The sequence below is a fragment of the Pinus tabuliformis genome, chromosome 5_1 (assembly GCF_031772625.1).
Source record: "Pinus tabuliformis cultivar Carrire ecotype Pingquan chromosome 5_1, CPIR1, whole genome shotgun sequence".
NCBI classification, from domain to species: domain Eukaryota; kingdom Viridiplantae; phylum Streptophyta; class Pinopsida; order Pinales; family Pinaceae; genus Pinus; species Pinus tabuliformis.
This window is the reverse complement of record NC_142305.1, coordinates 366551150-366564942: the sequence shown is the minus strand read 5'-3', so window position 1 is coordinate 366564942 and position 13793 is coordinate 366551150. Positions and strand designations below refer to the sequence as shown.

General features: G+C 35.9%; 1 protein-coding gene across 1 annotated transcript; it reads left to right on the top strand.

The window, feature by feature from the left end:
- The first annotated feature begins 288 nt into the window (after window positions 1–288).
- On the top strand, window positions 289–2775 carry LOC149164961 (laccase-12-like). The gene is made up of 6 exons (XM_089429659.1): window positions 289–393; window positions 535–686; window positions 1052–1296; window positions 1386–1514; window positions 1587–2528; window positions 2645–2775. The coding sequence occupies exons 1-6, from the start codon at window positions 289–291 to the stop codon at window positions 2773–2775; spliced, it is 1704 nt and encodes a 567-aa protein (XP_089285785.1).
- The last annotated feature ends 11018 nt before the right edge of the window (window positions 2776–13793 follow it).

The following is a 13793-nucleotide window of genomic DNA, read 5'->3' as shown; positions in this document are numbered from 1 at the left end:
TCATTAGCTGTCATGATTGGATTAAAAATTCAGACAATGAAAGCCTCTACCGTTCCTCACGATCAATGATAATGCCACTTGTCCTGTCGTTCCACAATAAATTATTCCTAAAAACTTGCTATAACACTTTGGTCTCATATATATATATATTCGATCTCGTTACCGGAAACACAGACCAGTAATGCATCCAATGACGAGTGCTGTTACTCGTCGCTGAACGATTCATTCCTTGACTCGTCCAATCAGTTAAGGACGTTAGTTAGATACACCATTTTCAGGGTCGTAATAATGTCATTGCAGGCAGTATGTCCTTTCAGGCTTGCTTTTCTAATCTCATTTGTTGTTTGTTTGGCTGCCATCACAAACGCAGACGTCCACAGATATACCTTCATCGTAAGTTTGTTAATTAGTCGTTTTGAAGTTTTAGGTCTGTATAGTCAAAAAGCTTTGGAAAAGGAAAGAAGGAAAGACTTCACCTAGAGGCTATGCAAGTAGTGGATATCTTTAATGTTTGATGTTTGGATGTCTACACAGCTTGAACAGAAGAATATTACCAGGCTATGCGAGACGTATGAATTAGTCGTCGTCAATGGACAGCTACCAGGCCCAACGATTCATGTACGCAATGGGGACAGTCTTATTGTTAAAGTTTATAACAGAGCCAAGTATAATGCTACTATTCACTGGTATGTCACTCTAACCTCAATGGGAAGAACCGCAGATCTCCTATCCATTATATAGACTCCCCCTAAATGAGAGCTGACAATATAGACTCCCCTTAAATGACAGTTGTCGGGTCAAGGTTTTGTTATTGAAGGTTTAGCTAAAGGCATGTTAAAGCTTCATGATCATGAACATTGGTTATGAAACACTGATATATATCTTAAACGAAATAGTACTTAACAGCTCACATTTAAGGTGAATCTGTATAATGGATATGCGTTGCCTATCTGCTGCGGTTTAGAGATATATTTGATGCGTATAGATGCGGTCTTTACAGACATATTTGATTGGTATAGATTATAAGATTCGTCCTTATTATATCTGTCAGGCATGGAGTGAGGCAGCTGCGTACAGGGTGGGCTGATGGACCTGGATATATTACACAATGTCCCATTCAACCTGGTGGACGTTACACATACAGATTCAACATTACTGATCAAGAAGGAACCTTGTGGTGGCATGCTCATGTGTCATGGCTCCTAGCTACTGTGCATGGAGCTTTCGTAATCTACCCTAAGAAAGAAAGCTCATATCCCTTTCCTAAACCCCATGGGGAAACTCCACTTATAATAGGTAATTAGTTGCTTTCATCTTCAATACAGAAATCATTACCGTATGTTTAATGTCTAATATTGATTAAAAGCGATGCTGCAATTGAACAGGTGAATGGTGGAACGCTAACCCCATCGCCGTCATAGACGAAGCGGTTCGCACAGGTGGTGCGCCTAATTTATCGGATGCCTTCACCGTAAATGGACAGCCAGGAGATCTGTTTAACTGCTCTAGGGCAGGTATTAGTACTTTCCTTTCATAGATCAGGTATTGAAATTATGTAAGTGGACTTATAGATATTGTTGATGCAGGAACATTTCGGTTTCTGGTAAAACAAGGAGAAACTTACCTTCTACGGATGGTCAATGCTGCACTCAATAGTGCCCACTTTTTCAAGATCGCAGGCCACAAATTTACAGTAGTAGCTGTGGATGCTTCCTACACCAAGCCATACAACACAGATGTAATCGTCATTGCTCCCGGTCAGACTACCGATGTTCTTGTCGACGCCGACCAACCAGTGGGCAGATACTATATGGCTGCCAGAGATTATAATAATCAGGCAGCAGGCGATTTCGATAACACTACAACTACAGCCATTTTTGAGTACGTGGGACATCAAAATACACGTCCCATTTTACCTAAGCTTCCATACTACAATGACACTGCGCTCGTCACTAGATTTAGTACAGCACTGCGAAGCCTAAATTCCCAAGAGTTCCCAGTGGACGTTCCACATGGCATAGATGACAGCCTCATGGCCACAGTTGGACTGGGATTACTTCCATGTGAAGCTGGAAACACCTGTCAAGGTCCCAACGGAACAAGGCTCAGTGCAAGCATGAACAACATGTCCTTTGTATTGCCCAGCGTCGCCCTGCTTCAAGCTTATTATTTCGGTATTAATGGTGTGTTTATGAGGGATTTTCCATCAAAACCTCCCCTTAGATTCAACTATACAGGGGACGATATTCCCGAAAGACTTTGGGCTCCTGAACTGGCAACAAAGGTGAGAGTTGTCACATACAACTCAACAGTACAACTGGTGTATCAGACAACAAACATCTTCGTGGCAGAGAACCATCCGATGCATCTTCATGGTTTCGATTTTTACGTGGTGGGACAAGGTTTCGGGAACTATAACCCAAAAACCGACCCGCTTAAGTTTAATCTGGTTGATCCTCCACAGCGCAACACAGTGATCGCTCCGGTAAGCGGGTGGGTTGCCATAAGGTTCAAAGCTGACAATCCAGGTATATATATAAAAACTTATTTGCTCTTCAATTTGATTATTGTCATACCGAATTTATTCCAAACTTACAGCTCGCCCGAGATTAAATGCATTAAATTATCTTCGTTCTTTGGACAGGAGTGTGGTTTCTGCACTGCCATCTAGACGACCATTTAGCATGGGGATTGAATATGGTGTTCCTAGTGAAGAACGGTCGCGGTCCTTTGGCAACATTGGAGCCTCCCCCTGCAGACCTTCCCAAGTGCTAGATAGAGAGAGAAGGAAATATCAATCAGCATATCAAAATACTTGAGGAGTACACGGATCTGGACACATTGAGGGATTCTTGTTCATTTAAAATCTACGGCCATTAGTGGCTTAGTTAAAATAAACTCAAACATGAAGGGGGCGAACTGTGTTTTTTATTCGTCGGACTGCTAACGGCACATGAATAGGTTGGGATTGTATTTTCTTCTTGTAAGGATTGTCATTTTGGAATATTGAATTCAAGTTAGTTTTTATTAAACTCTTTATAAGCATGAGATTTTTTTATAATAAGATTGGAAAAGGAATTTCCACACCTTCAGACTCACTGTCATTATTGATTGACTGTCATTATTAGTACAATTATTTTATAAATTCATATTTTAACAACTATAATTATAACTATTTTATAAATATTACACATTGATATTTATAATATGTTTCCATAGACTTAAACTCAAATAAATAATTAAAAAAATAAATTATTCACCGTCATTATTACATCAAATAGGCTATCGTTCAATTATTTTATAATGTCACAAATAGACAAATACATCAGATGAGTAAAACAATTATTTTATAAATTTGACTTTAACCATTATTTTATAAATATCACAAATTTACCATTACATATTTCATAAACTTGAAGCCAAACAAATAATTAAAAAAAATAAAAACAATCCCCATAACAATCAAACTAATATCTTTTCTAACATAAATTTAAATTATAAATTCACTTAATTTAAAATTTATAATAATACGTTATCAAACGTAATATTTATAATAACTGATCAAACAGAACTTTGTCTTAAATCAATTTCAAAAAATACTTTATCTAAAAAATTTCAGGATATGTCACAAGAACTCAAAACATGAATGGTATACATATTAATTTCTTAGATATTAATAATTACAATCAACTCTTCGTAGAAATAAATATTTGTATTCTTTAATGTTATATATTTTTAAACTTAATTCCTTATACTATAGCTTTATATTTTAGTTTTGAAATATTATATTAAATTGTAAATACTTTTTTAGAGGTATAAAACATGTAGAGTTTAAATTTGAAAATTAATTTTGACTTTTCGAAATTCGTTTTTGTGATTCGTTTACCTAATTTTTATTTTAAGAAGATTTCAAACATTTAAAAAAGTGAGTTTAAAATTTTAATTATTGATAATTAAGATATATTAATTTTTTATTATTATCTAAGTTGTTTTCACTATATTACATATTTGATAATGTGTTGATTTTTAATTGATTTATAGTTGACTAAAAAGTAAACTAATCATTTCTAAAATTGACATTGTAAAAAAAAAAATTGTTTTAGTTTTATATATTTAGGTTATTATTGTTTGAGAGCGTTGGAGTTTTATTTAGCAATGATAATTTATCAATGGTATGTTTGTAGGTTTGTTTATTTTATATCATGTACAATGATCACATTGACTAAAACCACATAAAATCCTTCTCTTCCGTGGCTCTTCATATTCAACAAAGGCTTTGCAAGAGGGAACTTCACGCAATGGGGACCATTTCTTCTTAAGGAGGGAGGAATGATCCGAATGGAAAATGGCATCAGCCCATGGTATTAATCCACCCATGTTATTCATTCACCCATGGTATTATGATAGACACCCATGTTATTAATTCACCCATGGAATTTACCTGTGGTATTGTAACCGAAAAAGGATATAAGTAACAAGTCATATTTTTTAAAAGGACAGATTGTCGACCACAATGTAGTCTTTATTGTTATTTTATGTTTTTATAAAAAAACATTTCTTTGTGGTTTTGTTTATTGGGTGTTCTCTTTTTTCTATTTTGGCAATTCAAATTTTCAAATCTTGGGGGCCTCCCACCCCAAGATCCATTTCAATATTTTAGATCTTGGGGTCCCTCCCCAAGATTCAGATCGAAGTGATCATCCTATAAGATGCCTTAGATGTTGGTGCTATTCCCAGGATCAACTCAATAGAAAAGGCCACCTCTCTATGAGGAGGAAACTCTGAAATCTTAGTAGGAAACACATCTTGAAACTATTGCAAAATATGATACCTCTTCAAGACTTCCTCATCCTCGACAAACATCCCTTTGTCATTGGAAATATGCACTACAAACAACAAACATCATTTTTGGAGACTACGCTTTGTCTGCATAACTGTAACCATTCTCACTGATGCAGGTTTCTTCTTTATCTACAAGACATTTGTTTCCCCATCATCAGTAAGTGCTTGATAGCCTTGTCATAAAAGTCCAATTTAGTCCTGTGAATGAACAACCAATCCATGCTCAAAAGCATACAATATGATTCCAAAGGAAGCCCATTTAGATGTGTTAATGTATGCATACCATTAAACTCAAATGTACAAGATTTACCCAATGATGAACTATTCTCTTAGTCCCTATAGCCAACTACACCAACCAAAATTCAACGTGCATTTATTTTTTCAAGCACCACTTATCCACTACGCCAATACTGATATAACTATAATTAGTTCTAGGATCAATCAAAATGGGAACAACTTTATCACAAAGATTACCGTCCATCTTGACAATGGATGCCTAATGATAATCCCACCTATTATCCAATGCTGCATCAATCCAAGGAATACTCTTCCCAACCTGCCCAACTATTTGTGCCTCCTGAGCATTGTAAAGTTGAGGTCTTCCAGCCTGGTACGATGGGCACTCACATTGGTGATGCTCTCCACCACAAGTCCAACACCTCAAAGGTTTCCTACCATTATCCTTATTCTGCTCCTTCAGCGGAAATCCATGTCCCCTGTTAACTCCATTGAATTTATTATAAGGTGTTATGTTCTCCTTATCACCTGCATCCTGAGGAATTCCTCACTTCTTAGTCCATTTTCCTTTCGTCTTCTCACTACCTTTCAAATCTTGTTTAGGCTTATAATTGCACTTAGACTACTCATAACTATGCTTTAGCTTGCTAATGACTTCCTTTAATCACTGAGACTCATCATACTCAATCTGCTTTTTAAATGCTAAATGTAGTTCACTCATGAACCTTTGGACCTTTGTCTTCTCATCCTTGAGGTAGGGGACATACCTCAACAACTCCAAAAACTTGTTCATGTACTCTTCATCTATCATGGAACCCATATTTAGCTCATAGAATTCCTTGGCATTTATGTCATTATACCTCTAAGGCAAGTACGCCTTATATGTAATTTTTTATACATAAACATTAAAAGAATTTTATTTTAAAAGATTTTGACATTATAATAAAATAATTCTATCAATTTATATCAACTTAACAACGAGGTGAATTTTAATAATTATATATTCTTTATCATTTTCAATCAAATTATAAATAAATTTACGCTCCTGTGGAAGTTTTTTGCAGTGGTATGATCAAGATTATCCACAGTTTTGTGTTCATTCTATCGATAATCTGGATCATACCACTATAAATAAATTAGCACCCATTTTAAAAAGCAAATACCATATGTATCATAACATAAGGTAGGTTGTGAATTTAGGGCGATCAATCAAATCAATAATACCAAGTGGGGCTACACACTTTCCCTTAATGACACTCTAACTAGACCATGATGCTGATCTACCCTATTGGCCTATTCTTTCCTAGTATCAATACCTTTCTGGTAGGAAATCCCATCAAGTCGGTTGGTACCTTGGAGGTATATCACATGTGCTGGACTGCTCTAAAGATTTTCTTGAGGTGTTGCATGTATATCCCATGTATTAGAGGTGAAGTTTCTACACATGAATTTTATATTATTATTCTCATTCTAATCACACTGAAGGTATTTTTTCATTAGGGAAGTTTTGAGGTCTAAAATGGGTCTCGTAAGAAAAAAGTACAACCAAAATAAACTTTAGAAGAATGAATATGATTCAAGATGATGATGTCAACCATGGGGGATGATTTACCATTTTTGGAGTAAAAAGGTAAAAAGATTAAAGAATAATAAAATAATAAAACTACTTTTTCAACTCATATTTTCAACATATCTCCCTAAGGTTTTACTCAAATTTCAAGCAAGAGTTTTCGTTGGATGCAAAATTTAATTCTTCATCCAAGGAGTATCTATGTTGCATACTTTTGATAGACCCTGCTACACAAAAAATGAGAAATACATAAAAAATGTGATTGCAATCCCATTTTTCATGTATTTCTTATTTTTCGTGTAGCAGAGTCCATCGAAAGTATCCAACATGGGTACTCCTTGGATGAACAATCAAATTCTTCATATAGCGAGTTTTGTCTCTTGAAATTTGAGTAAACCCATAGGGATATAAGTCTAAAATATGAGTTGAAAAAATAGTTTTTTCTTTTTTCCTTCTAAATTTGATAATGTAATCTAATGTTATTTTATTATTTCCACTATTATTTTATAATTTCCCTAGGATGGCCATTTTAAACCTCAAAACTCCAATAATGTAAAGAGAGAATTCCCATGGCCCTTTCATTGTCTATCCATATCCAATTAAAAGAAATCACATATTGAATTTTTTTGCTTCATTAATTTTTGTCTCCAGCATATGTCTTGAATGAAAAATACCCAATAAATACTCATGCGTTAATCGTTCCCCAAATATATCAAGCAAGTTTCTCCAACCCAACAAAGAAATTTCTCTTAACATGAGCACCCAAGTCTAGGTCTTAACCCGAGCACCCAAGCTTAGGTATGAACATATCCGCAAGGCATGATTAAAGTTAACTCCGATCAAAACCCCAACCATTGAATAAAAACGACGTGTGATTTTCTTTATCCACTTGTTGAAAATGCATAAAACCTTGGTCGAATGTCCATGCTCTCAAGATATGAATAGTGATTTAAGTTAATGGTGTTTGTCGATTGATGATAGTTGCATTATGGCGTCGTTTGTTAATATAGGCTTAATACTTAATTTTTTCTTGGTTCAAATGCTTTATATTTTTTGACAACTTCACATATGTTATTTACCAAGTGCACCAAAAGTATAATCACATATAGCAAAAAAATTAATCAAGAGAGTAAATTAATCGTGTGAAATAAACTAAAAAAATTCTACATATAATTTTTTTTATAAAATATTAAATTAACAGAATATTAAATTAACGAGTTAAATATTAATTGAAAATTTAATAAATATAAAAAAAAATAATTTTAAATGATATATATATATATATATATATTTTAAAAAATATTAATTTAAAATTCAATAAATAAATTATATTTGATTTTTATAAATCATTTAATTATTAGAAAAAATTAATACATTATTTTTAAATATAATATTAAATGCCCAACTTTCTATTCACGTGTTTCTTCGTAAAAATATATATTACGCATGTTGAGTTATGCATATTATATTGGATGTTTTGGAGAAGATTATTACAAAGATTGATTTTAATTATTTAGTTATAGGGAAACGTCGGATTCCATCAATTTATTTTATTTTTAATAAAAAAATCATATATATATTATTTTTAAATTTTAAAAAATAATTTTTTTTTTTTTTTTTTCTAATTAAAACTGATCTATTAATAAAAACAAAATGTACAAAGAGGCACCGGCCTCTACGGTATTGGGTCAGTTAGATTACCATTTTAAACATCAAGCCTTGAAATCGCCACTGCCCCAGTTATGGAAACCAGTCCGAGAATGAGGTAAGGAAAGTTCATTTTACCCTCGTAGGGGCTACAGTTCAAAAATAAAAAAATTTAACCAGAAAACTGTAAAATTCAGCAATACATCCATAGTGAAACCCACTGTTTAGCTCAAAATTCTCCACAGTGAAATAGCTCATGAGAACCAATGCTCGTAACCCGAGTTGGAAGTGAAATTCAAAATTAACCATAATAAAAGAAAAAATAAAACCGAGCTCAGGGCTCGACACGTGACTTGGCATGCAGTCGCAAGGTGGCTTCTATTGGTATTTCCTCCACGATCAGACACCAGCAATATTCTTCTTAACCAGTATCTGCTGCATGCTCCCCACCTGTAGTGTCCTCCGATTGAATTCCTTTGTCCTTGCGGGTGGCTTCACCTCCCAGTGTCTGCAGTTGTCTATTGGATGGGTTGTCTCTGTCTCTCAGCAGGTGGCTGGAGCTCGACTCCCCTTGAAAGATACCGAGCTTTGGAGGATCCTTGTTTGTTTCCGGGTTGAGCTATGGTTCGAGGCAGGAGTCAGTGACCTCTCTGAAATCCATCGTGACAGTGGCAATTATCAGGGGCTTGTCCATAGAGCAGCGAATCTGGAAATGTGCTTGTTGGGAGGAAGCAGTGGTAGCGGGGTACTAGGCGAATCCCCCTAAACGTTGAACCTTCCTAGTGCCCATTCTGCCTCGGCTGCTGCAGGTGTCCGGGGATCTGCCAAGGAAGTGGGAATTGGAGGGGCTTGGGGGAGGGGAGGCAAAAAGGGAAGTGGCGACAGAAGGGGGCAGTGATGAAGGGCGAGTAGCGCCGCCCCAACAACCACCTCGCCTGTTTCTCATTCTATGGCATTGGCATATGATTCGTCATCCAGAAAGTTGCAGTGGGCGATGAATTGCAGGGTCAGGAGGTGGGCCAAAAACGACAAAGGGGATGATGTAAGGAGCAGGGGAGTTCAAATCCAAACTAGAGGAAGGGGCCGAGACTTCAAAATGCAGGTGGAAAAGAGAGGACTGAGAAAAATGGTTCCCATTACCCAGGTCGACGTAGCTGAGGAGTCGGCAACGTCTTCCCGTAGCAGTGCGAAGGCTCGGCCCTATTGTAGAGGGATGGAAAGAACAACTGAGAGGCCGAATAGGTGAATGCGGGGGGCACAGGTTGCCATGTTGATTAGCCACCTGCTTGTCCATCGTCCCAGGTGCATTAAAGACTTATCTAACACCCGCATCCGGGGTAAATAATAAATTATGAAAATGTGAAAAAAATTCCATTCATATCTCATGTGGAAATAATATTATTAGCTCAAAAGTTAAATAATGGCAAGTGTGGTTTTATAATTAACGTATATTGTATAGCACGTCCATCTTTACCCACTCAAGAGAACATGCAAGCTTTACCACGTTTTCATTATATAAGTTATTATATGTAGAAAGTGGCCTTGAAAAGCTATCAAGATCCACAAATTATTACACCAAAGGTAGTCAACATAAGGAAATGTTCGCCGACCGACCGTAGTTCGTCCCTACCCTATCGAAAAAGGACATGTGTTTGCACTTTTTTTGTCAGTGTATTATCAACATATGAATGTTTTAGAAGAAAATGATAAGAGTTTGGCCAATTAAATGTATGCACATCAAAAATCAAAGAGAGGATGTGTGTTACTTTACACTAGCTTCACCACGTATGATAGAGAAATCACACTCATCTCTTTCACTGTGGTTTGAGCGCATGCTAGCACAAACTCGTTTCCGAAGAAACCTTCAGGAAGTTGAGGCTAAATTCTATTTTGAACATTCATGCGAAAGAGAAGTTTGATGGTCTGAACACTTAGAATGGCCATGGCTCTGATCAAACATTTCTGGAAATGAGTGAAGATCATGTCAAAGGACATGCATAATTTACAAATTAAATCCCTAGAAACAATTTTCTTAAGCATATGGAGCTATCAATAATTATAAACCATCTAATTACTCCTTTAAAGTACAAAAATCTTAGAGTTGTTTAAATTTACAATGTGTACGCCCTTTGCATGTACCTCTCTACTCTAATGTACCCTTGGGAAGTCCTGTAGAAATTTGTTGCATGATTTTCAAATCTTTGTGGTGCAAGTGACCAATCTTTTATGCCACAACTCACCAATGTCTCGGCTATGCAACTTCTCTACTTTAGTTCTCAAAGCAACATAGTCTTCTACATCCAATCTATATAGGTTCTTCACCTGAACCCCGATATGCTTCACCTATCCTGAGGCTATGTGACGAAGGAAAGCCTTTCCCTTTCTAAATATCACAGCATAGCCATGGTCCTCCAACATGGAAATTGAAACCAAATTCTTCTTCAAACCTGGAACATACATGACATCTTTTAATGTGAGAGGAGTACCAAAATCCCTCTAAAAGGTAACAATATTAATTCCAGTCATGCAATACCTCCCATCATCTCCCATCTCGATGTGCATTTGGAGGCCCTTCTCCTCTAAGTCACTAGAGAACTCTTTGTTTTCGGTCATATGGAATGAGGCTCCACTGTCTGGGTATCACACACTACCCATCAATGATGTCACCATGTAAGTGATGAGGGTGAAATATAGCTCGAATTAGGATGTAAGAGCTTCAACTTTCGCTCTTCTTAAGGGCTTCTTACCAACTTTCTTGTGTGGACACTTTGGGGCATAGTGTCCCAACTCATGATAGTGAAAACATTTAATCTTCGACGTGTCCTTCTTCTTGCCACCCTAATTGGAATCTAATTTGGAATGGGATGAATTCCCCTTCCCTTTCTTTGCCTTTCCAACTAAGGCAAAATTATCCTCATCATCACGATTGGATGAGGATCCATCTCTCGTGTCCTGTTGAATCTCTTCTTGTGCCAAGTCGGACCACAATCACTCCCCCTTTGTTAGCTTCTCCCTCCCATTAACTAAGTCCTAGTAGTTGTGCTAGCTCTTGGGAAGGCCTAGGAGTGCTAGGCTCACCAGATAATCTTCAACAACTATAACACCAACATTTCCAATCTCATCCCGACATTAGGTAAACTTGGTCAAATACTTCGGTATTATGTCGCCCTTCTCCATCTTGTTTTTTCTAAGCTTATCATTCAATGCCAGCTTCTTATGGCCATTATTGCTTTGAAACAGGTCTGTAAAGGCCTTCCACATTGTAAATGGAGTATCCTTACTGTGGAGGTTAGAGACAATGTGATCTCGAACTCCTTCTAGGATAATCCTTCACTCTTTTTCAATACACTTTCTCCACTCTGCCACATCCTAATTATAAACTAGCTTAGGAATATATATATATTTTTCTTTAATTCCTTAAGTTTGTTGTCTCTATCATATCCTTCCAAGAAATAGAGTTTTAACTAACCTCAAGGGCATATTCTAGTCTCAATCAGTAGAACAACATCTTGCTAGCTCTAAAGTATGATACTGTAAATTCGATTTCTCCTACAAAAGACAAACTCGTATTCTCCTCTTTTATAGTTATTTCAGCTCTAACACCATGTAGAAATTCCTTGTAGATTCAAACTGTAGATTGTAATATGCTAAAAAAATTTACTTGAATTTACTCTACTCATGAGTGGAAACAATAAATGATCGATGAAATCACGAAGCATAAAAGAGAAAGAATTAAATCAAACATAACACAATAATTTTCTGGGGAAAGCCATAGCTAAAAACCCCTGCTATATGTATATTGCATTAATCAGAAAATATGAGAATATTACAATTCTTTTCTCAAGCCCGATCAACCTTTGCATTATCTCTATTTATCTCACTACATCCTAGAAAAGTTTAAAATAATACTTAGCCAGTTTTGTTGCCTTCCAAGCTCCTATTTCCTTGCATAGTTTCCTTGGGAATTAGCCCATATTTAATTGGGAAATTCCTCAAATATGAATTGTGCAATCACCATAGGCCTTCCTCTGCTTGCATGCACCACTTGTACAATTCAAATTATTATACAACTGATAGTACACTGTCCCTGAACTCCAATCGCAACTAGGTCTTTCTCTGATCTGACATGCATGAGCTAATTATGAGTGAATCTTTAGTTTGCTGGTTTATCATTGCTAGTTACACCCCACTACTGGATCTCCCAGTGATTCCTCCATCAGTTGGAACTAGTTTAACTTACTTTAACTCAGTTAGATTGAATTAAATAATTACAACTCAAAATAAACTCAAACAAGGATTCTAAAAAGTAGGAGACACTCTACATGACTCTAGTTAGACTCCCAACTCGAATTAACTGAGCCAACTAAGTCAAATTAACTTAGTTAACTGTTACAAGTTGTCATGAGATGTGGAATTACAATTTAATTCAATGAAAAAATTAAATTAGGATTTTCATGTTGTATTTTCAACATGTGGACAAAAAAAGTAAATAAGGAGAAGGAGGGCTAACTCCGTATGTCATGTCGACCCTAACTTATCGACCTATTCTAGTGGGATCCGTAGTTAGAGGTCCTCCACCCCAACTATTTGGACATCAGGCCTTGTTTTGGTTTGGAAATGCATAAAGTGAGATAACACCAACTCCCGACAATGGCATGCAAAAGGATAAGCACTAAATAGAAATTTGTGTAAAGAGTAATAAAATATTAAATTTATTTTGTGCTCGTATGTCCAAATCCATCTACAAAATAATAAAGATGATAACATGTGGTTCTTATCGTGCATTGTATTAATTCAAAACCACTGCAAATGAATGATTCAACAACATTCCAACCTGCTCATTTTACACTATATTAACTAAATACACCTCCAATTAAACAATCTGGAGGCACATATATCATTTAAAAATAAGAAGAAAAGGGATTTGAACCAATAAAAATGTAAATAAATATAATAAGAAATTAAATATATATATTTGTTTTCTAATGTTTACTTTACAAATTGTTTATTTAATTTTTAGTGAACAAAGACTTGGCCTCCATTCCTTATTTTGTGGGCCCAAAAATTAGTCAACATTCAAAGATACATGGAAAAAAAAGGGGAGAAGGAGACTTGATTCCCGACCTTAAGTTGGGCATGACCTACCGACCTGTTCTAGTGGGACCCGCCGTCAGGGTTGATTATAGTTGGCCTCAATGCCGATTGAGGTGCGTTAAGCGAAAGTACATACCAATAAAACATGACTCCCGAATTGTTTCCCTTGCGACCCACAAGTATTGTCCACATGGAATAACCTGAGTTATAAAGGATGTACACTCGTGATATGTGTCTGTCATTTTTAATTTATATTTTCAAACTGCTCATCTCTCTAGATAAGTTTTAAGAATGAATATGCTACCGAGTATTAATGAATCAATATGTTGTAGTTTGAAAAAAACAAGTTGGGAGAGTCACATACTTTATTAACAATGTCTTTCCATGATACACATTCAATTGC